General features: G+C 46.5%; 2 protein-coding genes across 3 annotated transcripts in view; one reads left to right on the top strand and one right to left on the bottom strand.

The window, feature by feature from the left end:
* Nucleotides 1–6,996, top strand: part of PPP2CB (protein phosphatase 2 catalytic subunit beta) — a 33,958-nt gene extending 26,962 nt beyond the window's left edge. Inside the window, exon 7 of the mRNA XM_044305206.1 lies at nt 6,265–6,996. Within this exon, the coding sequence (XP_044161141.1) occupies nt 6,265–6,337 (73 nt within the window). The 3' untranslated portion in view covers nt 6,338–6,996. The remainder of the gene's footprint in view (nt 1–6,264) is intronic.
* Nucleotides 6,997–20,107: 13,111 nt separating this feature from the next.
* The window catches only part of UBXN8 (UBX domain protein 8), a 62,844-nt gene continuing 56,647 nt past the window's right edge, over nt 20,108–26,304 (bottom strand). For both annotated transcript variants that reach the window (XM_044305184.1, XM_044305193.1), the window contains exons 7-8: nt 23,672–23,746; nt 20,108–20,672 (exon numbers count right to left, since the gene is read on the bottom strand). In XM_044305184.1, coding sequence (XP_044161119.1) covers nt 20,508–20,672; nt 23,672–23,746 — 240 coding nt within the window. In that variant the 3' untranslated portion in view covers nt 20,108–20,507. The remainder of the gene's footprint in view (nt 20,673–23,671; nt 23,747–26,304) is intronic.

The raw sequence follows: 26,304 nt of genomic DNA, 5'->3' as shown, positions 1-26,304 counted from the left end.
TTGGCTGGATTCATTTTTCTATCACATTATACACTGCTCATTTCCATGGTTACAGACCACCCTGCAATCCATCAGTGGTGATCGTGCTTGCACTCTATAGGAAAAAGAGTCGGCCTCTCTGGTGGCCGGGACCATGGGAGCGCACATAGGCTAGTGCTTTTTTTTCTATATTGTGCAAGCACGACCACCACTGATGGATTGCAGGGTGGTCTGTAACAATGGAAACGAGCAGTGTATAATGTGATGGAAAAATGATTACAGCCAACAAAGGAAGCAATATGGATAATAATACATTAGTAAGTGGCTTGTAATAACTTTCTCTACATGATAAATGCCACTTACTGAAGTGAGACAACCCCTTTTAAGTTCCTTTCACAATATTTAAAATGGGTTGGGGTCTGGTCTTTGGGCCAGTGCTACACCTTCATTCTTTTTCAGCCGTCCTATTGTAGATTTGCTGGTGTGCTTAGGATTATTGTCCTGTTGCATGACCCTGTTTCAGCCAAGCTTTAGCTGTTAATGGCCTCACATTTGACTCTAGAATACTTTGGTGGTTCATGGTCGAATCAGTGACTGCGAATTGCCCAGGTCCTTTGCTTGCAAAACAAACCCAAATCACCCCTTCACCACAAGCTTGAAGTTGGTAAAAGGTGCTTGTGCTAATATGCTACGTTCAGTTTTCACCAAATGTGGCATTGTGATTTATGGCCAAACATCTCCACTTTGGTCTCGTCTGTCCATCTTTCCAAAATGTCTTGTGGGTTGTTCAGATAAAACTTTGCATACAAACTGTACTGCCCTAATCTTTTTTAGAAATAACAGACATCTTCTTGGCAACCCTTCCAAACAAGCCATACGGTGTATTTGTTCAGTCTTTTTTTCAATTGTAATGTCGTGAACTGGAACATTTCGCATGCTGAGGACTGTAGCGTCTTAGATGTATTGTTTAGATATTTTTTGCAATTTTTGAGCATTGCCCAATCTGACCTTGGGGTGAATTTACTGGACAGCTGTATTGAATGTTTCCACTTGTGAATAATTTTTCTCACTGTAGAATGATGGACTTCAGATTGTTTGGAAATGGCCTTATTACACTTCCCAGATTGATGAGCTGGAACAGTTGCTTCTCTAAGATCATAACTGATGTTGTTGTCCTTGGCTTAGTGCTCCAGACCTGCAAAATGCCAAAACTACTTCTTTTCTAGAGGTGGTCAAACTTGCTGATGGTAAATTATAAAGGGCATGTGATTAGCGGCACCTGACTTCTATGATCCTGTTAATTCCTATGGAAGCAGTGAGGGTGTACAGTCATGGGCAGAAATTTTGGTTTTCACAAAGTTTACTGCTTCAGTTTACATGGTGGCAATTTGCATTAAATCCAAATTGTTATGAAGAGTGACCTAGACATGAATATTAACTTAATCACAAAAACCCTATTTCTACTGCACTTCCGCTCTTGCAGAAAATGACCTGCTAACATCATTTCAGTGATCTCACTAGCTCAGGAGAAAGCTTTAACAAGGAAAATGCCGTTAATATCACTGGCATGCTGAATGAATTAGAAGAGCAGACTGGTTGCTTTAAAAGGGGATGGTGCTTGAACTTATTGAGGGGCATTCACTAAGGTGTTTACACCAAAAGTCGCAAATTATGGTGCATGCCTTATTTGACATAATTTGCAGGTTTTGAGCTTCTCAGCTCTTTTCTAAAGTGTCATGAAAAGCTGCCGGGCAGCATGCAGCTTCCAGATTTACTATAATCTATGGCTGTAGTCTACATCAACCCCCTAGCTGGTGTAGACTTCAGTTTCTGGCACATGAAATGTGGCTAATTGCCTCTTACGAAATGAGTCTGCCTTGTCGTAAAAATTAGGCGCATCTCACTTTGGTTCACAGGGTTTATGACTGGGGGAATTCCAGTCTTGATAAATGTCCCTCAATGTCTTCTGTTAACCATGGTTACTTCCAAGGAAACATGTGCAGTCATCATTGATTTGCTCCTTGTAAGATTGCACTTTAATCAACCATTTATCAGATCATCAAGAACTTCAAGTAGAGAAGTTTATTTGTGGTAAAGAAGGCTGCAGAGCGCCCAAGAAAGTCCAGCAAGATGATGCCGCTATGGGATCAGTTCACCACCAGTGCAGGTCATGTTCAGGAATGGCAGCAGACAGGTTTCAGCGCCTTTTCATGCACAGTGAGGCAATGGCTCTTGGAGGATAGCCTGATGTCAAAAAGGGCAGCAACGAAGTCCCTACTCTCCAAGAATTACTTTTAAGGACAGACTGACATTTTGCAGGAAATACAGGGATAGGACTGCAGAAGAGTGTGGTAAAGTTATTTTCTCTGAAGCCTCCTTCATACTGTTTGACATCTGGAAAAGTGATTGCCTAGAGCAGTGTTCCCCAACTCCAGTTCTCAGGGCTCACCTGACGGTCATGATTTGAGAATATTCCACAGAATGAACACCTGTGGTAAGTCCTGATGCATTGACGCTAATTATATCACCTGCGCAATACTAAAGAAATCCTGAAAACATGACCGGTAGATGGGTGTTGAAGAGAAGAAAAGGTGAGCACTACCATAAGTGCTTTGTCATGCCAACAGTAAAGAATCCTGAGACCATTTAGGTTACTTCTCATCTTACTCACAATTTTACCTAAGAACACTGCCAAGAATATAGAATGGTATCAAAATATCCTCCAAGAGCATCTTCTCCCAACGATCCAGGGGCAATTTGGTGATGAACAATGCTTTCTCTAGCACGATGAAGTGACATGTCACAAGGCAAAAGTGATAACTTAATATGTGAAATTTTGAGTCCATGGCCAGGAAACTCCCCAGAAGCTCATTGAGAAACTGTTATCAATCCTCAAAAAGCAGACAAACGAAAACACGGAAATTGGGATAAACTCTAAGCACTGATTAGGCAAGAATGGGTTGTCATCAGTCAGAATTTGGCCCAGAAGCGGATATCCAGCATGCCAGGGTAATTTTCAGAAGTTTTGAAAAATAAGGTTCAACACTGGAAATATGAGGCGAGACATTTATCAAATCTGCTACGTCATTTTTGACGAGCCTCACTACTTTCAAAAGTGGAGTGAAAAATTTGGTGGGATTACAGGTTAGAACGCACAGATTTGATGTGACTTTTTTCAAAAAAAGTTGTATCTCCACGCTACGCAACCCCTTGGAGTACTTTTACTGACAGTAGGAAAACCACATCACAGTTGCGCCCAAAAAAAGTGCCATCTTCATAAATTTGGAGCAGGTTCACCAAACAATTCCAGTCTCAAAAATGGCCTCAAACACGCCTAGAATGATAAATTCCCTGGAGTCTTTAAATAAACATGATGCATTTGTCAATAAAAGTTAACCTTACGAAAAGCTTATAATTGCCCTTAAGGTACTTTCACACTTGCGTTGTGAGGATCCGGCAGGCAGCTTCGTTGCCGAAACTGCCTGCTGGATCCAGAAATCCGTATGTAAATGGATATAATTTGTAGACTAATCCGTTTGACAAATGCATTGAAATTCCGGATCCATCTCTCCGGTGTCATCCGGAAGAATGGATCCGGTATTTCCCCCCCCCCCCCCCCCCCCCATTTTTAAAGGTCTGCGCATGCGCAGACCAGGAACCCTGATCCGGTTTTCTGAAACACTTGGTACCGGATCCGGCATTAATACATTTCCATGGAAATTTATTCCAGATCCAGCACTGCGGAATTTTGGCCGGAGAAAATACCGCAGCATGCTGCAGTATTTTGTACGGCCATATACTGTAAGAGGGACTGAACTGAAGACATCCTGATGCATACTGAACGGAATGTTCTCCATTCAGAATGCATTAGGCTAAAACTGAAGCATTTCTTTTCCGGTATTGAGCCCCTAGGACGGAGCTCAATACCGGAAAAGAATAACACTAGTGTGAAAGTACCCTTAAAGAGGACCTTTCACTCGTATACAAACTAAAAACTAACTATATCTGTGGGCAGAGCGGCGCCCAGGGGTCCCCCTGCACTTACTAGTATGCCTGGGCACCGCTCCGTTCGCCCGGTATAGGCTCCGGTGTCTCAGCTCCGTCTGTTGTACTGGACTGATTTTTTTGTAGGAGGCGTGTCCCTTGCTGCAGCACTGGCCAATCACAGTGCACAGCTCATAGCCAGTCTATGAGCTGTGTGCTGCGATTGGCCAGCACTGCAGCAAGGGACACGCCTTCCTACAAAAAATCAGTTCAATACAACAGACGGAGCTGAGACACCGGGCGAACGGAGCGGTGCCCAGGCATACTAGTAAGTGCAGGGGGATCCCTGGGAGCCGCTCTGCCCACAGATATAGTTAGTTTTTAGTTTGTATACGAGTGAAAGGTCCTCTTTAAGTATACCATAGAAACATCTGACAAAAAGGTCAAAAACACTGAAGCAGCAAACTTTGTGAATAACAGAAATTGTCAGTTTCAAAACTTTTAGCCATTTTCACATACAACTACTGCCCTTTGGTCTTAGTTCTTGTTATTTAATGACAGTGTAATTTGTCATGTGGTGGTGTTTATCTAATTTTAGTACCTTCTGAGGATCAGTTTTTTTTTTTTTGTCTTAATACAGAAAACCATAGTTTTCATATAGGATTGATATTGCATTTCTCATGACTCCATACACAGTGGGGTGCTGCCTGTGACACCCATTAGGGGGATCAGAGATGACTGATCCTGGTCATTTAACTCCTCAGATGCCATGGCATCCCAAGGCTTTGACAGTCTTACATTATCAGGCAGAGTCAAAAGCCTGCCCTTCTGGCCTCTGGCTATTGTATGTCTGTATACTGCAAAAAAGAGAAAATGTATGGAATAACATAGGCTATTCTCTTTCATCCCGTGCTGCCCATAAGAAAAGAAAGTAGCCAATGTGTGACGGATGCCGGTTGTTCATATGTAAACAGCTGTCAGTGAATCTTCCATGTGCAGAAATCCGCTTTGCATCCAAATGTGCAAGAGATAAAAAAAATTGGCATATATTCGATAAATTACCCCCATAGTGATTATAGTTAGGGCATTGTACCAGGAGCCACATTGACAAATAAAAGCAGCCTGTTTGAGAAGAATGACATAGATGATAGGATAGACAGAGGGTGACAGCATCTAGCCACCCACGCTACTACTCACTCTTCTGCATTCATGAATTCTGGGCAGGGGGTAGGAGACCTGAGCTAGACACTGCTTTGTGGCTGAATCGGCGACTTTTCCCTGCTCACGCCAGGTTTAAAAAGGGAGGCCTAGCGGGGAAGGGGGCGGGCGGTTGGCTTGGCTCGTCTCATTTATCATTTTCAATGCTTCTTTTAGGCGTAGAAAATTGCCTAAATGTACGCCAGCAAGGGAACTGGCATAGATTTAGACAGGCGGTGGATGCACCTAAGTTATGTAGAAGCCGGCTGGGGTTCTTAAGACTGCTGGTCTTAATAAATGACTGCATATGAGGACCTGTGATGTGACCATTGCATTGATCGAGCTTCCCTAATGCTTTGCCTGGGGACTTCTCTGAGGTTACAATGGATGCTGCAGAATTGCAGTAGGGAACACAACCAGTGTTACCATACTGACTGGACTGTATAGAGCATATGAGCAAATGTGCCACACTGTATGCATACTTGGTGGTATATGTTGGGAGCCCTCCTGCTGTAAATATCTCTGGCAGAAGGATCAAAACCGGATGTGAACTGACCCTCATGTAAATTATTTTCCTCTATTTTTATATATATTTCCAGGGAGTTCAGAAAACAGACCTCTGGGTGACGGTCCCTTTTTTTTTTTTTGCTGTAACTAGGGTATCATAGGAGCCCCAGTTACAAACACAGCCCCCTGTTGTGACAATAATCACTGGCAGAGCTGATTTGCTAAGAACCAGCAGCTGTGCCAAGCCAGAGGGGCACACAATGATCCTGTGTGGGTCTAATAGCACACACTGGGCGCTATGTAGGCCAGAAAAATAAAAACGCTTGTTTCTTCACCTCTGCCCGATAGCTAGGCACTTGTGCTGTGCCACACATTTACAGTGGCCAGGGTTAAAGCCCTTCGGCCCATGGTCCTAAACAGGTGAGACTTTTTAGACTTAAAGGCGTGATCCAGCTTCTAAAAAAATATTCTAAAAGAGAAAATACTGTGTAAAAGGTGGCTAATTGTTTGTTACATTGCCTCCGCAGCTTATTTCTGACATGTTGCATTGCTTTTAAGTATTGTGTTAAATCTTTTTTTTTTTCTTTCCTTCCACAGTCTCCAGTTTGATCCTGCTCCTCGGCGTGGAGAGCCGCATGTTACTCGACGCACTCCTGACTATTTCCTATAAGCAATCTCTACACATTGCCTTCATCTGTGCAATTATACTTGGCATTGAAACAACATACATGTGTCTATCTACATATAGACCTGCAAACCAACTAATGAAAACCAAAATAATGGAAACATCAAGAATCTGCTTTTACTTCACCCTGTCCTTACTGTCCCTGATTACACTTTTCATTTCCCCAGTTTATTTCCCCAAACAAGCTAAACCACCGCCATCACGGACCAAAATGTGCCATACTGTTGATAAAGCATTTAGCACAATTTGAGACTACAGATTTGAATATAAAACGCATAGCCAGTCCATTAGTCAGTTTGCCTGCTGTATTTGTATAAGTTATGTTTCCTACTGAACTGTTTTAAACAGTTGGTACAGGGGAAGTTGCAAGGCCTTTACCACCCCCTTCGCACCTACTTTGTAAATTTTAGTTGTAGTGATCAGCTGGCATGACAGATACCATTTGGAGTTATTTTTAAGAAAATGCACAAGCTAACCATTCACCGGTTATTTTTATGTTTTTAAAAAGTACAGATATATTGGACAGATTTGACCTGAGTGTTTGCCATAACATTAATGTACGTTTTTCTGTATATTTGTCAAGAAAGTGCTTGCTGCTCCTTTGGTGTATTTGAACAAATAAACTTTCAATTGTAGACCTCCAACCTGTGTTGTGAGTACTTCTAAGAGGTCCATGTTTCCAGCTGTTTTCCCCCTATCTGTGTCTAAAAAGTAGAACCCAGAGCAGGGATGACCAACCTCCAGCTGTTGCAAAACTACAACGCCTAGCATGCCCTGATAGCTGTCCAGGCATGATGGAAGTTGTAGTTTTGTAGAGCTGGAGGGACACAGGTTGGGCATCCCTGATCTAGAGACCATTCAACTCGCTTGTCTATGGCAGTGTATTGTATTGGGGGATGCTTACTGTACAAGGGCAGTGGACTTGATTCCCCTCACAATACAGTGCCATTTTTGTGTTTGATTTACTATATGCTTCCACATTATGAACATAACCCTCTAGTGCAGGGATCATCTACCTCTGGCTCTCCAGCTGTTCTGAAACTACAACTCTCAGAATGCTTCATTCACTTCTATAGGAGTTGTGGCAATGCTGGGAGTTTGTTTCTCAGCAGCTGGAGTGCCGAAGGTTGCTGACCCCTGCTCTAGCGTTACCGGTTCTATGTAATAAGTCTCATGCACGTGACTGTAATTTCAGTCTGCATCCTGTGGATTGAATGCAGACTCATTCATTTCTAAGGGACACTAATGACATCCAAGTGCTGTCCGCATCCATGCTGCAGATTATAGAACATATCCAATTGTTTTGAAAACAGGAATAGGCATTTAGACAATGGGACCCCCCCGAAAAGTGTAGGATGTACTCGGACCGCAAAAAGGATACAGTCGTGTGCAGGATGCCTTTGGCTATATTCCTATGAGGAAAAACAGGTTGAGAACAGTGGCAAAAAAGCAGAACACTGCAGTTTTGCCATGATCTTGCAGAATTCAATTGTGCTAATATATCTTTAGAGCTCACCTTTCCATTTACAGACTCATTCAAAAATGCTTAACTTCAAATGGTAGATCACATTAAGACCTGAGCTAAAGCTTTGTGGACCATAGCAAATGTATTCCTATTAGTGTTGATCGAGCACCTAAGTACTCGGGTGCTCTACAGAGCACAATGGAAGTCAATGGGAGAACCCGAGCATTGAACCAGGCACCCGCTCTGAAGAGGGGAGGGTGTCTGGTTCACAGGAAAAGGTCAAATTGATGGAAACACCACTGAAATGGTTGCATCTTGGACTCTCAGGTTGCTGCTGGGGACAATGATGTTTAAGTAGTACACCACTTTTACAGACTGACAATAATACGCACAAAACCGAAGATAAAATCTATTTTAAGGAAAAAAAAATTGTTAGGGATCATTCTTCCCTGTATATTTACTTGTATATAAAGTGCAAGTGCTGCCAAAAATTACAAGGAAGAGGCACTCCGATACAACCTATATAACATAAAGGAGGGCCTCATTCACATTGTGGTACAATAGTTCAGGTAGTGGGACTCCTACACTCATAAAGCCTATGAACTAAATGAAAGGGCTGCCAAAAATTACAAGGAACCGTCACTCCAATACACCCTTTATTACACATAAACGAGGGCATCATACACCCTTGAAAAATTATGATTGATGGCCTGCTGGTGACCCTCTAAAACATTAGGGGTGAAGGTCTGCTGCTGAGCAGACCCTCTAAAACATTTTAGGAGCTAGGGCAGCCTAATAAGCATGTTGATATGATGGAGGACGAGAAAAGGAAGATTGAGAAAATATATATATATATCTCTATATCTATATCATCTAATCTATTTTGCAGCACTCCAGTAAGGTGAAAAAAAGAAAGCTGTTTATTCACCCAGTGGTGACGCGACGTTTCGGCTCCAACATAAAATGAAGCCTTTCTCAAGCTCATGTTGGAGCTGAAACGTCGCGTCACCACTGGGTGAATAAACGGCTTTCTTTTTTTCACCTTACTGGAGTGCTGCTCTGTTTTTCCTGGGACGCTATTCCCTGATATTATCCTGGGACGCTATTCCCACTGGAGCTTGCACCCAATCTCCAATATATTCCAAGGTTGGTGCTGCCATTTATTATAAAATATATATATTTTTTATTTTTTTTGTGGAAGGGGTGCATGGGAATACAGTGTATTCAATACACCATAAAAGCCACATTTAAAGTGCCTTTATGTTCAACCGCTTTCCTCTGGTGGAGTAGAGAAGTCAGGGGCAATCCAGGCCTTGTTCATTTTGATGAGTCAACCTGTCAGCATTTTCAGTTGACAGGCGGATGTGCTTATCAGTTATTATGCCCCCAGCAGCACTAAATACCCGCTCTGACAAAACAATGGCGGCTGGGCAGGCCAGCACCTCCAAGGCGTAGAGCGCCAGTTCGTGCCACGTATCCTGCTTCGACACCCAATAGTTGTAAGGCACAGAGGGATCACTGAGAACGCTGACACTGTTTGCTACGTACTCATTCACCATCTTCTAAAACTTTTCCTTCCTTGTGACACTAGACCTTGCATCAGGGTGAGGGAGCTGGCGGGGTGTCATGAAACTGTCTCAGGCCTTGGAGAGTCTTGCCCTGCCTCTGTTGGAACTGCTGTGTGTTCCCCCTAGTCTCCCCTCCTCGGTTGCCCAAAGAACTCTATGTACTCTAACGCCAGCGTTGTCAGCTGGAAATTTTTGGAGCAATTTTTCCACAAGGACTTTCTGGTATTGCACCATTTTGCTAGTCCTCTCCACCACAGGAATGAGAGATGAGAAGTTCTCTTTGTAGTGGGGGTCGAGCAGGGTGAACAACCAGTAATCGATGTTGGCCAAAATGCGTAGAACGCAAGCCATGTGTGCCAGAGTCCCAACAGACTAGACTTTGCTGTCCTCATCAGGAGGATCACTCTCAATTTCCTCATCCTCTTCCTCCTCTTCGGCCCATCCACGCTGAACAGATGGAATAAACCTGCTATGGGTACTACCCTCTGTAGTGGAGGCAACTGTCTACTGCTCCTCATCATCATCATCATCATCCAATTTGCGCTGAGAAGACGAACTGAGGGTCGTCTGGCTATCACCCGGTGTACTGTCTTCCCCCATTTTCACCTCTTCCACATGCAAAGCGTCCGCCTTCATTGTGAGCAGCGATCTTTTCAGCAGACACAGACGTGGGATGATTGCGCTGATAGTGACATCGCCGCTCACCATCTGTGTTGAATCCTTAAAGTTGCATAAAACCTCAGAGGTCAGACATCCACACCCACTTGTTGCTTGTGAAGAGCGGAAGCTGACTGGAAAGGCGACGACCATGTTGCAGCTGGTATTCTACTACTGCCCTCTGCTGCTCACAAAGCCTGGCCAACATGTGGAACGTGGAGTTCCAGCGCGTGCTCACAGTCGGTGAGCTGGCAATTGCAAGAGCTGCTGCAGCTGTAGATGACTTTCGGAAATGGGCTCACCCGCAGCGCACCTTCACCTGTAGCTCAGGAAAATTGGGGTAGGTTTTGAGAAACCGCTGAACCCCTAAATTTAACACATGGGCTAGGCATGGTATGTGTGTGTGCGCTTGCCGAGCTCCAAAGCGCCTCCAAGTTACGACCATTATCAGACATAACCATGCCTGGTTGTAGGTTGAGTGGCGAGAGCCACAGCTCAGTCTGGTCCCTTATACCCTGCCACAGCTCTGCGGCGGTGTGCGGTTTGTCACCTAAGCAAATTAGTTTTAGCTGGCCTGTTGCCTTTTCCCCCACTGCAGTGCTACACTGCTTCCAGCTACTGACTGGTGCTGCAAGATGAGAATTCAGAGGTGGAAGTGGAGGAGGAGAAGGGCGGGATGCAGCCACTATAGTAGAAATCCTTGTCATCGGTAGCACCATTGCCATCCCAGGGTACGACTCTCTCCCGGCGTCCACCCAGTGTGCCATCAAGGAAATGTAGTGTCCCTGGCTAAACGCACTTTTCTCGCCCATTCCATTGGGGGACACAGACCATGGGTATAGCTTAGGCTACCACTAGGAGGAGACACTATGCAAATAAGAAAAAACAGCTCCTCCTCCACTGGCTATACCCCCATGCTCCAACAGGAGGACCTCAGTTTTAGCTTAGTGTCGGATAAGGAGGTGACACTCCTGCTCCTGCAGGGTTGTCCGTGTAGTTTTTTTCTTCTGTTTGTTTTTTTCTAAACAGAGGACGCAGGGTCGCATGGTGCGTCCCTGGTGTCTCAGCGGAGCGAGCGCCGGGGGCGAATGACCGTCCCAGGCTACCTCCCTTTCCCCCCAGAAGATAAGTGGTACCGGGCTCGACCTGCAGCTCCGGTGGCTTACCAGATCCGGGGTCATCTAGTCCTGCCCTCTATCCAGTGCACTGCCACTCCTTGTGCCAGATGACTGAAGAGGTGACCCTCTGCTGGTCCGGAACAGAGGGTGAAGACTGCAGGACTCGGATAAGTACAACGGCTCTCCTGCAAACTCCTCCTCCCCCCATGCTCACACTGTGACACTGTTCTTTAGGGCTTACCTGTGGATCTGGGGATTCCTTCTTGGGGCAGTGGGTATTCGCAGCACCATGCTGCTGCGCCTTTTCCGTTTTGTTCGGAGGGCTCGTTAACTCCTGCACGGCAGGCGCCATTTTCGGAGTTGGGGTCTGCCTTTTTTTTTTACTCTTGTTTTCCCGTGCGCGTTTTTTTTTTTTTTTTTGCGTGACGCGACTGGGAGGCAGAGCCTATCACGTCGGCTCCGGTGCTTCTCCACGCTTGGCTGCTACTCCAGCTCCTCAGGTCACGGTAGGACAGATAGTGTTCCGCAAAACTGTAGGAGACCCTGACTCTGGGATTACCGCAGTCATGCCAAAACCTGGGGCCCCTCAAAAATCTAAAGTGACACCTCAGGTCCCACTGGGATCCTGTAAGGTCTGCTGCTTGCCACTATCGGTTACAGGCTCCTGTGACTCTTGTCTTGCTTCGGGACAGGATCATCCTCCTCCCCCTCCTCCGCCTGGGCCTCTGCCATAGCTAGGACTGCCGCGGACTTGGCCAAAGTCTCGCGCGCGGCCATGGCCTTTATGGAACGCATGGCGGCCACGGATCCACCGCCTGCGGTTAGCACCGCTCCACCTCCCGGTGCCCCCCACAGAGGACGCTCGACCGTTAAGAGGCAGCGTACGCAGCAGCATCCCTCCTCGGATGACTCTGCTTCTCCCCCTCGCCTGGAGGCGTGTTCAGCCTTTCCCCCTCGCAGGGACTATAGGTCTGAAGGGGAATTGTCCAGCTCGGACAAGGACACTGAGCCGGAACCCTCGCCTAAGCTCTCCACCATGGTGGCAGACTTGGTCACGGCGGTCCGTGACACATTTGACATCCAGGGGGGAACCAGAAATTCCCCCTTTTCCACTCCAGAAGGGGTGGCGCGCACCAGAGGCAGTCATATTCCCCATTCATGGCGAGTTCGCCAAGGTCCTTTCAAAGGCTTGGGAGCGCCCTAATCACAGTTTTTCTGCCACAAGGCGCATGGATACTCTGTATTCTTTCCCGGCAGATAATGTGCAGCAGTGGTCTTCTCCTCCTAAGGTCGACCCGCCGGTGGCCAGATTGGCTAAGAATACGGCAATACCAGTCCTGGACGGGTCCTCCCTACAGGACTCCGTTGACAGGTGTTTGGACTCTCTTCCAAAGCCATCTTTATTCTGGCGGGCACAGGTCTGGGGCCCACGTTCGCCTCAGCCTGGGTAGCCAGGGCGCTTTCGGTGTGGTTGCAGCTCCATCATCAGGACCTCGCAGAGCAGGATGCCTCTGCGGACACCCTGAACTTTGTCCTCCAGATGTCCCAAGCGGCAACATTCCTCTGTGAAGCCTCATTGGACGTCAGCACTCTCTTTGCGCGGGTTTCGGCCCTCTCGGTCACGCAGCGCAGGGAGGTCTGGTTGAAGGTCTGGGACGCTGACGCTTCCTCCAAGCGCTCCCTCACTAACCTCCCCTTTGCGGGCTCCAGGCTCTTCGGTGCTAAGCTGGTCGAGATTATCTCTGGCGCTTTGGGGGGCAAGAGCACACCTGCCCCAATCTAGATCCAAGCGCGCCTTCAGAGCTCGCCCCTTTGGCTCTAGAATCCAGTCCTTTCGGCGCTTCTCCTCCTCCAGGTCTGCGACAGCTCCCTCCTCCGCCGGCTCTCAGGACTCCGCAAGAAGCCTTTCTTTAAGCCTCAACCTTACTGGCGCTCGCAGGCACAATTCCAGGGGAGTTCTGCCCGCCCCGCGGCTCCCAAGCAGTCCTCCGCCTGAAGGGGCGCCCCCACCGCCTGCGGTAGGGGGCCGTCTGCTCTCCTTTCAGCAGGTCTGGAGAGCTCACGTTCAAGACGCCTGGGCCCTGGAAAATTGTAACTTCCGGTTACAAGATAGAATTCGCTTCCAGACCTCCGGAACGTTTCTTCCCTTCTCGGGTTCCGGGGGATCCGGCCCGAGCCTCGGCCCTTTTACAAGCGGTCTCTTCCCTTCTGGTCCGGGGAGTAGTTGCCCCAGTTCCTCTGGAGGAACAGGGTACAGAGTTCTACTCAAATCTCTTTGTAGTGCCAAAGAAGGAGGGATCAGTACGTCCGGTCATAGACCTGAAGTTCTTAAACAAGTCCCTGCGGGTGCGGAGGTTCCGGATGGAATCCCTCCACTCAGTTACTGCTTCTCTTCTCCCAGGGGAGTTCCTTGTGTCAGTGGACATCCGGGACGCCTATCTGCATGTCCCTATCGCAGAGTCTCACCACAGATTCCTGCGCTTTGCCATTGGCGGCCATCATTATCAGTTCGTCGCCCTTCCCTTTGGGCTGGCGACAGCCCCGCGGGTACTCAAATAGATCGTGGCGCCGCTAATGGCGTTTCTTCGCACCAGGGGCATATCTCTGTTGCCCTACCTGGACGACATACTGATAAAGGCTCCCTCTCGTCCCCAGGCCGAAGACAGCGTCAGGATCACTGTTCAGACTCTGCAACAGTTCGGCTAGCTGATCAACTTCCCGAGGGTGACCTTCCTGGGGATGATTCTGGACATCACTGAAGCCCGGGTATTCCTTCCGGATTACAAGTTCTCACAGATACGGGAGTCGGTGTCTCGCCTTCTGCATTCCCCGTGTATCTCCATCAGGGAGTGCATGCAAGTTCTGGGTGGCCTCCTTCGAGGCAGCTTATGGTGGCCTCCTTCGAGGCTGTCCCCTTTGCCCAGTTTCACACTCGGCCTCTGCAACAGGACATCGAGGGGTCTGGACTCTCAGATCCGCCTACCTCCTCGGGTTCGCATGGAACTCCCGTGGTGGCTGTCCCCTCAGAATCTGGCTTCAGGGAGATCCTTCCTCCCAATATCCTGGACAGTCATCACCACCGATGCCAGTTTCCTGGGTTGGGGTTGCGTTCTCTGGGCTCGGACGGTTCAGGGGGTGTGGTCAGAGGTGGAAGCCCGCCTTCCGATCAACATACTGGCGCTCAGAGCAATTTTCCTCTCTCTGTTTCATTGGACCCCCCCTCCTAGCGCGTCTCCCTGTAAGGGTCCAGTCGGACAATGCCACAGCTGTGGCCTACATCAATCATCAGGGCGGAACCCGCAGCCGGACGGTGATGCAAGAGGTGAAAAGGATCCTCCAGTGGGCGGAAGCTCATGTTCCAATATTGTCTGCAGTGCACATCCCAGGGGTCGAAAACTGGACGTCAGACTTTCTCAGCCGCAACAGGGTGGATCCGGGAGAGTAGTCTCTGCATTCGGACGTATTTGAGGATGTCTGTCGCCGTTGGGGCCGCCCAGACGTGGACCTGATGGCGTCCAGGCTCAACAACAAGGTTCCCACGTTCCTGGCCCGAGCTCGGGATCCGGAGGCGTACGGGGTAGACGCTCTGGTGTCTCTGTGGCAAGACTTTGCGCTCCTCTATGTCTTCACTGCCTCTACTCCCAAAGGTTCTTCGCAGGGTCGCGGCGGAAGGGATCCCAACCATACTCATCGCCCCCGATTGGCCTCGCCGCGTCTGATACTCGGATGCTGGCAGACGTTCCGTGGCCTCTTCCTCTCAGGGAGGACCTGCTGTCTCAAGGACCGCTCTTCCACCAGAATTTACAGCCGCTTTGTTTAACGGCATGGCTGTTGAGACCTCTATCTTGAAGAAGAGGGGCTTCTCAGACTCTGTAGTGAAGACCAGTTGGGTCTTGAGATGGGAATGTCCCTGAGCTCTCTGAAGGGTCAGGTCTCTGCTCTGGCCATTTTCTTTCAGCGGTCTCTGGCTCTGCTCGGTCCGGTGAGGACCTTCCTACAGGGGGTGGCACATTCGGTCCCTCCATATGTCCCTCCCCTGGGATCTGAACCTGGTTCTGTCTTCTCTCCAGACGGCTCCTTTTGAGCCCCTGATGGACATTTCCCGGAGTCTTCTCATCTGGAAGGTGGTCTTTTTGGTGGCCATCATCTCTATCAGGAGGGTATCTGAGCTGGCCACCCTTTCCTCCAAGGAGCCCTTTTTGGTCTTCCACAAGGATAAGGTGGTACTGCGCCCAGTCCCTTCTTTTTTGCCCAAGGTGGTCTCCGCCTTCCACCTTAATGAGGACATAATCCTGCCCTCTTTTTTCCCCGCTCCGGCGAACCCCAAGGAGCGCGCTCTCCATTCTCTGGATGTTGTCCGTGCTTTGCGGGTGTACCTGTCGGTTACTGCCCCATTTCGCCGCTCGGACTCCCTTTTTGTGGTTCCCAAGGGGCCTCGTAGGGTCTGGCGGCCTCCAAGGTCACTGTGGCTCGGTGGATTCGGTCGACTATTGCCATGGCCTATCAGTCCCCGGGGTCGGGTTCCCCCAGCGGGGGTTACCGCGCACTCCACCTGGGCGGTGGGGGCCTCCTGGGCTAGGCGCAATCGAGCCTCTATATCACAACTTTGTAAGGCGGTCACCTGGTCGTCCTTGCATACCTTTACCAAGTTCTACCAGCTGCACTCTCTTGCGTCTGCTGATGCTGCACTAGGGCGCAAGGTATTGCAGGCTGTGGTTCCTGTTTAACTGTTGGACGTTTACCTCTGGAGGTGTTGGTCTCCCACCCCATGGACTGCTCTAGGAAGTCCCATGGTCTGTGTCCCCCAATGGAATGGGTGATAAAAGGAGATTTTTTGTGAAACTCGCCTGTAAAATCCTTTTCTCATCTTTTCCATTGGGGGACACAGCTCCCACCCATTCTTGTCTGTTACAGGAGGGGTTCGTTCTATCTATTGGGACCTTATGGTTAACGGCCTGATGGCGGTATTCCTCGGTTCTGTTTTTCTTTATTAATATTTGTTTTTTGGTCTCCTTCTCCTACTGCTTTTGCAAACACTGAGGTCCTCCTGTTGGAGCATGGGGGTATAGCCAGTGGAGGAGGAGCTGTTTTTTCTTATTTGCATAGTGTCTCCTCCTATTGGCAGCCTAAGCTATACCCATGGTCTGTGTCCCCCAATGGAAAAGACGAGAAAAAGATTTTACAGGTGAGTTTCACAAAAAAATCTCTTTTTCCATGTGTCAGTCGTTAAGCGGACCTTCCCAATAACTGCGTTGGTCAGGGCACGGGTGATATTACGGGACACATGCTGGTGTAAGGCGGGGACAGCACACCGGGAAAAATAGTGGCGGCTAGGGACTGAATAACGAGGGAGAGCTGCCATCAGGCTGCAGAAAGCCACAGTGTCCATAAGCCTAAATGGCAACATTTCCAGGGCCAGCTATTTGGAAAGGTGCACATTTAGTGCTATGGCCTGTGGGTGGGTGGCTGGGTATTTGCGCTTTCGTTCGCCTGGGGTATAGACATCTGTACGCTGCACTGGGACACAAAAGTGGTTGTGCTAGCTGATGGTGCTTGCAAGGGTCCAGGTGCAGGGCGGGAGGCATCCAGGCCTGCATCTTGGACAGGGGATTGGCCAGCACGTAACACAGGGGAAGAGGCAGTGGTGTGACCCGCAAACACTAATTGTGGACCCAGGCATTCGGCCCACCTATTAGGGTGCTTTGATACCATGTGGTGGATCATGCTGGTGCTGGTAAGGTTGCTAGTGTTCACGCCCCTGCTCATTTTGGTACAGCACTGGTTGCAAATGACAATTCTTTTATCGTCTGCACCTTCTTCAAAAAAGCGCCAGACTGCAGGGAACAGTTGCGGGCCTGTTTGGTGTGGCATGCCTTCTCCCTTTTGCCACCCCACTGCCTCTTCCAGCCTGTTGCAGTGCTGCGGATACCTCCCCCTCTGTACTGCTGTCCTCGCTTGGCTTGCCACCTTCCCAGGTTGGGTCAGTGATTTCATCGTCCACCACCTCCTCGCGCGTTCACCACATTGTCGCGCGTTCCCTCTGAAGTCTATGTACGGGAACGCGCGACAAACGCCCCAAAAAAAGCTCAAGAACTTGTTTGAGCGTCGGGCGTTTTACAGCGCGATCGTACGCGCTGTAAAACGCCCAGGTGAGAACCATTCCCATAGGGAAGCATTGGTTTCTCCTTGATGAGCGTTTTACAGCGCGTAGGAACGCGCTGTAAAACGCTCAGGTGTGAACTTAGGGTTAGGGTTTGACCAGAACGTAAAAATGAAACTCTAAAAATAATGACTGAATTGCATTTTTTTCCACAGTTGCCCTAAATTTATTATGAAAGGTTACAAAATTCACATGATGTACCCCAAAATGATACCATTTAAAAAATACACACCCAGATAAAACAAGCCCTCACATTGCTACGTTGATACATAAACAAAGGTATGACTTTTGAAATGCAGGGATAAATGGGGGGGATGAGATCCTTAAAGAGGTTGTCCATCATAAGTATAAAAAAATAAAGTGCCCCAGACAATAACTAAAGCCAAGAGGTATTTGTATCATGACAGATATACTGTGTATAAATCAGTTTTCTAATGTGTTCAGCACAGCATGCTCCAATTGATGAGAGGCCGTGTGGGTTGTGCAGCTGCAAAGTGAAAGTAAAAATCCCAGCATGCATCTTCATAGGTAAGGGCACATGACATCCCTGGAAAACTGTGATATCATAGTAACAACAGCATCTTAGGTGTCATTTCATCAGTGCTTTAGGTCTCATGCACATGACCATAGCCTGTCCGTGCCAGTATTGTGGCCCAAGAACAGGGGCACTGGCCATGTGTGCACTGTATCATCGATGCAGACACATTCATTTGAATGGGTCCGTAATCCAGAAGATACGGTGCGGAATGGAAGCACTACAGCAGTTTTATGTCTGTGTCTCCGCATGTGAATGGGGTCGGAGCCCATGCATTGCGGACCACAGAGTGAGTGTATGTATATCTATATATATATATATATATACATATATATCTATACATACACACACACACCACAGTTCCATGTAACTATATAAAAAAAAAGTACTGTACAGTGTAGGGTGCCCAGATGTCCTGCTTTCTGGGTTGGCGTGGGGAGATGGACTGAGGAGCTGATTCCAGTCAGAGTTGGAGCAGGGAGCCGGCCACTGACAGGAGCAGACCGCACATGCTCTGCTCTCATACAGTAGGAAATAAAGTGCAGGTGCAGCTACACTACAGCCTTGGACAAGCTCGTCCTCAAGCTCCTCCATGTCTCGTGCAGCCATGGATGAATTCGGCTGCCAGGTAGAGCAGGGCTCCGGGGGCGTAGCTTACAATTGAAGAAAAGCAGGCAGATGTGTGTAATGAAGTATGTAAGGAACTTAATTTTTTCCCTGCCTGCCACACAGTAGTGGAAAGTACTTAAAGGGGTTGGCCACTCGCTAAGTTATCGCCTATTTGGTGGACAACTTACCACAGGGACCTCCAAAATCACGAGAATGGTGCTGTCAGGCATGCATTCAGCTGTTCCATGAATTTCTACGGGAGTTCTAGAGATAGCTGGGCACTGTACTATCTCCAGAAATTAATGGAGCGGCTGAGGGCATGCCCAACCACTCCGTTCATCTCAGGAGGTTGTATTGAGTAGGGTGCCCCCTTCTTGTGACTGGTGGGGATCCCAGCAGTAGGACTCTCACTGATCCTGGGGATAACCTAATATTATTGGAATACCCCTTTAAGTTAATTTACAAATAACCAATATGAATGTGGTGTTATGTACATTACAAGGCACAGTGTTGGAGCACTGTCAGAATGACACATCCAGTTGCCTGTGGCTGCTTTCACAACATTCGTAATCTGATGCTTACCTTTCAAATATGCATATTTTTGTCACAGAAACATATCACAATATACATTTGTATAGGAAAAAATAGTGGCAATAAATGTAGTGTAAAATACAGTACACATAAATGACAGCTGATTTGCATTATTTAATGTTAATACTCTAATACGTCCGTGCAGGACTTTTTTTTTTCCCTAAAAAAACTGATTGCAGATGGAAATAGCTAAAACGGATGCAAAATGTGCATAACTGATTACAGGATCTTTTTTTTTTTTTCATCTGATGATGGATCAGAAGAATGGAAAACGAAACGGTGATGAGAATCCAGCCTTACAGAGATCTTGGCATTTTACTATAAAAACAGCCACGTGCAGCCATGTTATGCTCAGTTAAAGGGGTTGTCCGGGTTCAGAGCTGAACCCGGACATACCCTTATTTTCACCCCGGCAGCCCTCCTGAGCCTGGCATCGGAGCATCTCATGCTCCGATGCGCTCCTGTGCCCTGCGCTACATCGCGCAGGGCACAGGCTCTTGTGTTTTCAATAACACACTGCCGGGCGGTAACTTCCGCCCAGCGGCGTGTTCGGTGACGTCACCGGCTCTGAGGGGCGGGCTTTAGCTCTGCCCTAGCCGTTTTACTGGCTAGGGCAGAGCCAAATCCCGCCCATCAGTGCCGGTGACGTCACCGGGCTGCCTGTCAGCCCCATGGTGAGCCCGGTTCGTCACCGGAACTCAGAAAAATACCTTTGCCCTGCGCGATTTAGCGCAGGGCAAAGGAGAGCATCGGAGCATGAACTGCTCCGATGCTCATGTCAGGGGGGCTGCCTGGGTGAAAATGGAGGTATGTCCAGGTTCAGCTCTGAACCTGGACAACCCCTTTAACATCATGTTAAGAGCCCAAACATCTATGGGCTCCATTCACCAACAGAATGGAGCCCAATGTACAATATGGAATGGTATAGAAGACCATGCTATTCCCTACATAGGTGTAGACAGTGATCCGTCTTCTGTCATGGCATTCTTCTAACAGCTTTAGTTGTCAGTTCTGAATTGGCTTCTTGGCATAAACTGACACTTTGGCACATCCAGAGTTCGAGTGGCTTTTAACAGTAGGTCATGTCACCTATGCTATCAGCCACCGGTTTATTGAACTGTACATACAGAACATCTTTACCATGATGCAGTATGAAATTTTACAGTTGTCTCTTTACTGTAAAAGAAATCAAATTCCAGCTTGTGGATTAATATAAAATCCTAACTGTGTTGCCACCAAGTCTTATTGCTGCTGCTTAGCAAGATGTGGCAGAAATGACTCTGGGGATGCTGATCAATGACAAATCAACCCCAAAAATTGTGGATACACTTCATCACCGAAGTTATAAATTAGTACATATCCGACTAAGAAAGTCCTTGATCTCTCCCCGACACAGTGGGTCTGTGTGCAGTTGTCATTGGGTTCTTAGGAACCTGCATTATTTGTGGTCAATTACAATGGATCCTTTTCTTCAATGTTTAAGGCTGTGTGCCTTGTGATGCCAGCGTTCTCTAGCGTTACATTCTCTTTCAGCTCTAGAGTACATCTTGGCATAGGTGTGCAAACTGAATAAAGGACTGGGTGATAACCGATTTTCATCATCCAATCCAGCAGTACCTAGAGAGAGAAGATCAAGACAAAGAAAGACCTTACTGAAAGGAAGACTTTAAAGAAGCACGTTTTATACATTAAATAATATTCAAAATCCCTTATTAGAGACCCTCGGCATATTACTTCAAATTCTACTATGGTCTTGTTAGACCAACAAATCCCTGTAGGGGTCACTAATATATATATAAAAAATATAAACTTATCTTTATTAATGCCAATATAAGACTTGCATACACAAACTTATTTAAAATTATCAGGGTTCAGTGAGATGATATTAGGCTGTTATTTCTATACGCTAATGACTCTTAGCGATATTGGGATATTCCCTTATGCCTATGGGGTGCATTGTTGAGGCACATACAATTGCATACTATAGAGAACCTCTTATGTATTATATTTATGGGGTAATTATGACCGGTCCACATCAACAACCTTTATATTTCAAGTTGTTGATCTACTACATATGGGATTCAGGAGTGACAAGTTCACTGTATGTTACAGTATATCCGTGCGTGCGGGCTCCAACTAGCACTATCTCCTATATTCCCTATTATGGGATAACCTTATTGGCATAATTAGTGCCAATGGCAGTTAGTGCGTGACAGTGACAACAGTCAGCAGCAACCCGTGCTACAATAGAGCATCCAGCAGTTAGTGAGTGACAGTGACAACAGTCAGCAGCAACCCGTGCTACAATAGAGCATCCAGCAACTACATCGCACTATAGGGGAGCATCTAGCAGAAAATTGTGTAGAGTACTCAGACTGCCAATAAGGTTATCCCATAATAGGGAATATAGGAGATAGTGCTAGTTGGAGCCCGCCCGCACGCACGGATATACTGTAACATACAGTGAACTTGTCACTCCTGAATCCCATATGTAGTAGATCGACAACTTGAAATATAAAGGTTGTTGATGTGGACCGGTCATAATTACCCCATAAATATAATACATAAGAGGTCCTCTATAGTATGCAATTGTATGTGCCTCAACAATGCACCCCATAGGCATAAGGGAATATCCCAATATCGCTAAGAGTCATTAGCGTATAGAAATAACAGCCTAATATCATCTCACTGAACCCTGATAATTTTAAATAAGTTTGTGTATGCAAGTCTTATATTGGCATTAATAAAGATAAGTTTATACGTTTTATACATAATATAACGCTAACTCACCGTCAGTACTCTAGAAGTATAATTTGTTTCACCCTAGCTCTTTTGCAACCATACATTTTGAACCTCTTCATTATGGCAACCTGGTCATGGGATCTCAAGTCTAATTACCAGCCCAGAGCATGCTCCCCTGTGTGGAGTTTTCAGCCTCTCTGTGTGAACTACAAGATAACTTCATAATTCTGCTGAAGATGTAATGTCTAACCTCTGTAATGGCTAAGGAGTACATATACACAGTGCAGTCCCGTTATTATGACCACCAGCTAATAGTAACCGCCATTTACAGCACATAAAGTAGCTAGAAGAGGGGTGTGTGCAGGAGGATCCATAGAGTGAACGGGACAATCCAGGTAGTCCCAAAGCTGATCAATTGGGTTCAAGTCTGGGGAACTACGGTGCCAGGGTGGTACTTGGACATCTTGATCATGCTCTTCTAACCAATGTCAGACATTTCTAGCCGTGTGACATGTCACACTGAAGATTGCACTTATATAGCTGCTTGAAAGGGGTGAGGAGGATGGAGTCTTTATACCACTGAGCTTTTCTGTAAGGCTGCTCTGCCTAATAGCATATCATTCCATTACCATCTATTGTAAAGCACGAACACAATAAATGGTAAGGGTGCAATCCGGTGTGTGATATGCTGCCATGGCTGAGCAGCCCGACAGGACCAGAAAGGAGGGATGCAATCCTACTTCCCATTCATGTAAGGCTGCTCAGCCATAACAACTTATTGCACCCAGGATTGCAACTGATTGTACATGAAATATGCTGTCAGGCTGAGCAGCCTCACAGAAACGCTCAGCTGTGTGAAGAGAATGCAGCTCCGACACGCAGTGTAGCAAGGCAACACCCTCTGAACAGCTCTACAAGTGGAGGCAACCTGTCCTAGTTACAATTTAAAAGGGGTTGCAGCAGGCGTTTTTATACCATTCTCAGAGGACCCCTTAAAGCCTGGTCTCAAAAACATTGTTGTTTTGGGTGTGTTTTGAAGTTTTTGGTGCATTTATGTAGTTTTTGGCATGTTTTTAGGTAAAAGCCAGTTCCAGATGTTGCATGGAAGTCTGTGGGAGATATTAACCACTGGACAAACAGGCCTTTTTTATGCTCGAGGTACATTTTTGGGGTTAATGGCATTTTTTCAATTTGCAACATGCGCTGGGCCTGGCTCCCCCCCCCCTTAATGCGTGGCTTTTATATCCCATAGACCTCCACTGCTTTGTTTTTTTTCTGCTTCAAAAAATATGTGTTGGTGTTTGTAATGACATTTTTGCATGGTGTTTTTTTTTAACCAATGCTTTTCAACCTACAGCTCTACAGAGGAAGTGATAACACTATTCTCTAGAATGCTGCTAGGCATGCAAAAATGCCAGGTAGCAAAACACAATATATGCTAAGAAATGCCTTTAAAAAGAAAAGTTACAAAAAACTTTGATCGAGTCCAGCACTTTTTGGCAAAAAAAAATGCCTGTGAACAAAACTTTGTGTGAAGGAGCCCTAAAGAGGGTTTTCCAATCACCAAAATGTATTACTATTGTATAGTAATATTGTGAGTGTTGCGGTGGTGTGCAAGCGTAACCACAACTGCACTCACTTCTATGCGACTGCTAGTGGTAGCTGAGATCTGCACTTGGCAGCCCCGTGAACAGTAACTGGAATGGTGGTCACTCACGCACTACTGTTCCATTCACATGGGGGACTCAAGGACTTTAGCGTTTGTGGTAGGTAGGGGGTCACAGTGGTTGTACATTGATGACCTATGATGTGGATGTTATAAGGAAACATTGTTTTTTCCCCATTTAATACAGACTTTACCTAAGGGTACTTACAAGAGAGCTGCAGGACTTGTAAAATCTTCTTCTATAAACACGACCACTGGGGCAACGTAAAGCTATGGAAACAACCTTAAGAAAAATAAATAGGTATAAAACATATGTGACATCAGTAAGAATTTCACACAAACTTGTTTGCTCTGGGAAACTACATGTGATGGCTGTATTTCCTGGACCGAACACTGCTCCTCTGAGCTAAACTTCATTGTAATGACTTATAATGTTGAGAGTTCCTGCCGGACTGCAGATCTACTCTACTATACCCATGATGTTTTTCATCTTTCAATCCAAATCCCATGGATTGAAAGATGAAAAACAGCATGGGTTTACTTCAGGGAGATCATGTCAAACTATCTTATTGATTTTTTGGATTGTGTGACTAAAATAATAGATGGAGGAGGTGCAGTAGACATCGCTTATCTAGACTTTAGTAAGGCTTTTGATACTGTCCCACATAGAAGGCTTATCAATAAATTGCAGTCTTTGTGCTTGGACTCCCATATTGTTGAACAGATTAGGCAGTGGCTGAGGGACAGACAACAGAGGGTTGTAGTCAATGGAGTATATTCAGACCATGGTCTTGTTACCAGTGGGGTACCTCAGGGATCTGTTCTGGGACCCATATTGTTTAATATCTTTATCAGCGAAATTGCAGAAGGCCTCAATGGTAAGGTGTGTCTTTTGCTGATGACGACACAAAGATTTGTAACAGGGTTGATGTTCCTGGAGGGATACACCAAATGGAAAAGGATTTAGGAAAACTAGAGGAATGGTCAAAAATCTGGCAACTAAAATCTAATGTTGATAAGTGCAAGATAATGCACTTGGGGTGTAAAAACCCAAGAGCAGAATATAAAATCAGTGATACAGTCCTAACCTCAGTATCTGAGGAAAGGGATTTAGGGGTCATTATTTCAGAAGACTTAAAGGTAGGCAGACAATGTCATAGAGCAGCAGGAAATGCTAGCAGAATGCTTGGGTGTATAGGGAGAGGCGTTACCAGTAGAAAGAGGGAGGTGCTCATGCCGCTCTACAGAGCACTAGTGAGACCTCATTTGGAGTATTGTGCTCAGTACTGGAGACCATATCTCCAGAAGAATATTGATACTTTGGAGAGAGTTCAGAGAAGAGCTACTAAACTGGTACATGGATTGCAGGATAAAACTTACCAGGAAAGATTAATGGACCTTAACATGTATAGCTTGGAAGAAAGACAAGACAGAGGGGATATGATAGAAACTTTTAAATACATAAAGGGAATCAACAAGGTAAAGAGGAGAGAATATTTAAAAGAAGAAAAACTGCTACAAGAGGACATAGTTTTAAATTAGAGGGGCAAAGGTTTAAAAGTGATATCAGGAAGTATTACTTTACTGAGAGGGTAGTGGATGCATGGAATAGCCTTCCTGCAGAAGTGGTAGCTGCAAATACAGTGAAGGAGTTTAAGCATGCATGGGATGGGCATAAGGCCATCCTTCATATAAGATAGGGCCAGGGGCTATCCATAGTATTTAGTATATTGGGCAGACTAGATGGGCCAAATGGTTCTTATCTGCCGACACATTCTATGTTTCTATATAATCCAGTGAGTACAGTACAGTAGACCCACAGTCGATACAATGCTGAGAGTTCAGGTCAGAGGAGCAGTGTTTGGTCTGGGAAATACAGCCGTCACATAAAGTGTGTTTCCTGGACTGAATACCCATGTGTGAAATTAGCCTAAAAAGCTATCAATATAGTAGGCCTAATGCAGAAAAAGTGGCCAATCAGATCAATGCCTTTATTTTCCTTTTTCTGTTTCCTATTTTCTTCTTTTGTTCATTACTGACTTTCCTATGTAACCATTTCCTCCCAGCCTTTTATACAGTATATATCCACAGCTACAAACAGTAGACTTGTCCTGATATGTATGTATGAAATAAAAGGATTTCCTTGGCAAGGGATTGAAGTTTCATCTTAGCATTTCATTTCACTCACCAAACATAACCCGAGTCAGTTTGGATTTAGACTAGCCATTAAAGTAAACCCTACAGGTGATTTCTGCTGCCCTGACAGTGTAAGAGCAGCTGAGCCTCATGATATACAGCTTTATTGGGGTACTTCTGTGTGCATACATGGATACAGAGAAGGCGGTCAATCATCCTGTGTGGGCGCAGGATTTACTCGCCTTTTTTCTCAGATATCCTGCTCCAAGTCCTATGTATGTGTGTGTATCAGAAGTCAGCATCTCTTTCCTTATTATATTCTGCTCTGAGGTAGGGTAGCAGTTTTCCCATGACAACAACCTATGCCCTATTCACAGGCGAGAGACTAAGTGTCTGATCAGCATGGTTTCGACCGCTGGGGCTCCCACCAATCACTAGAACAAGGGCGAGCACGTGATGCTTAATGTTGTCACAGCAGTGACACACGCTGAAATTGGTGGATGTGTCACTGCACTGCACTGCACATCCTCAGACAGCAGAATATAGGAGCTGACAGGTTCCCTATAAGCTGGCCACATACCTTCAACAGCTGTTGTTCAAACTTGCTTTTCCTCCTAACCCCCTCCTCATTCTCATCGATGCTAGACTTGGCCGTGAGTGCATGTGTTATCATAGAGGAGATGGTAGTAAACCCCTGACACCTTA

Source organism: Bufo gargarizans, chromosome 1 (genome assembly GCF_014858855.1).
Source record: "Bufo gargarizans isolate SCDJY-AF-19 chromosome 1, ASM1485885v1, whole genome shotgun sequence".
In the NCBI taxonomy this organism is placed as follows: Eukaryota; Metazoa; Chordata; class Amphibia; order Anura; family Bufonidae; genus Bufo; species Bufo gargarizans.
This window is presented reverse-complemented; position numbering and strand designations above follow the sequence as displayed.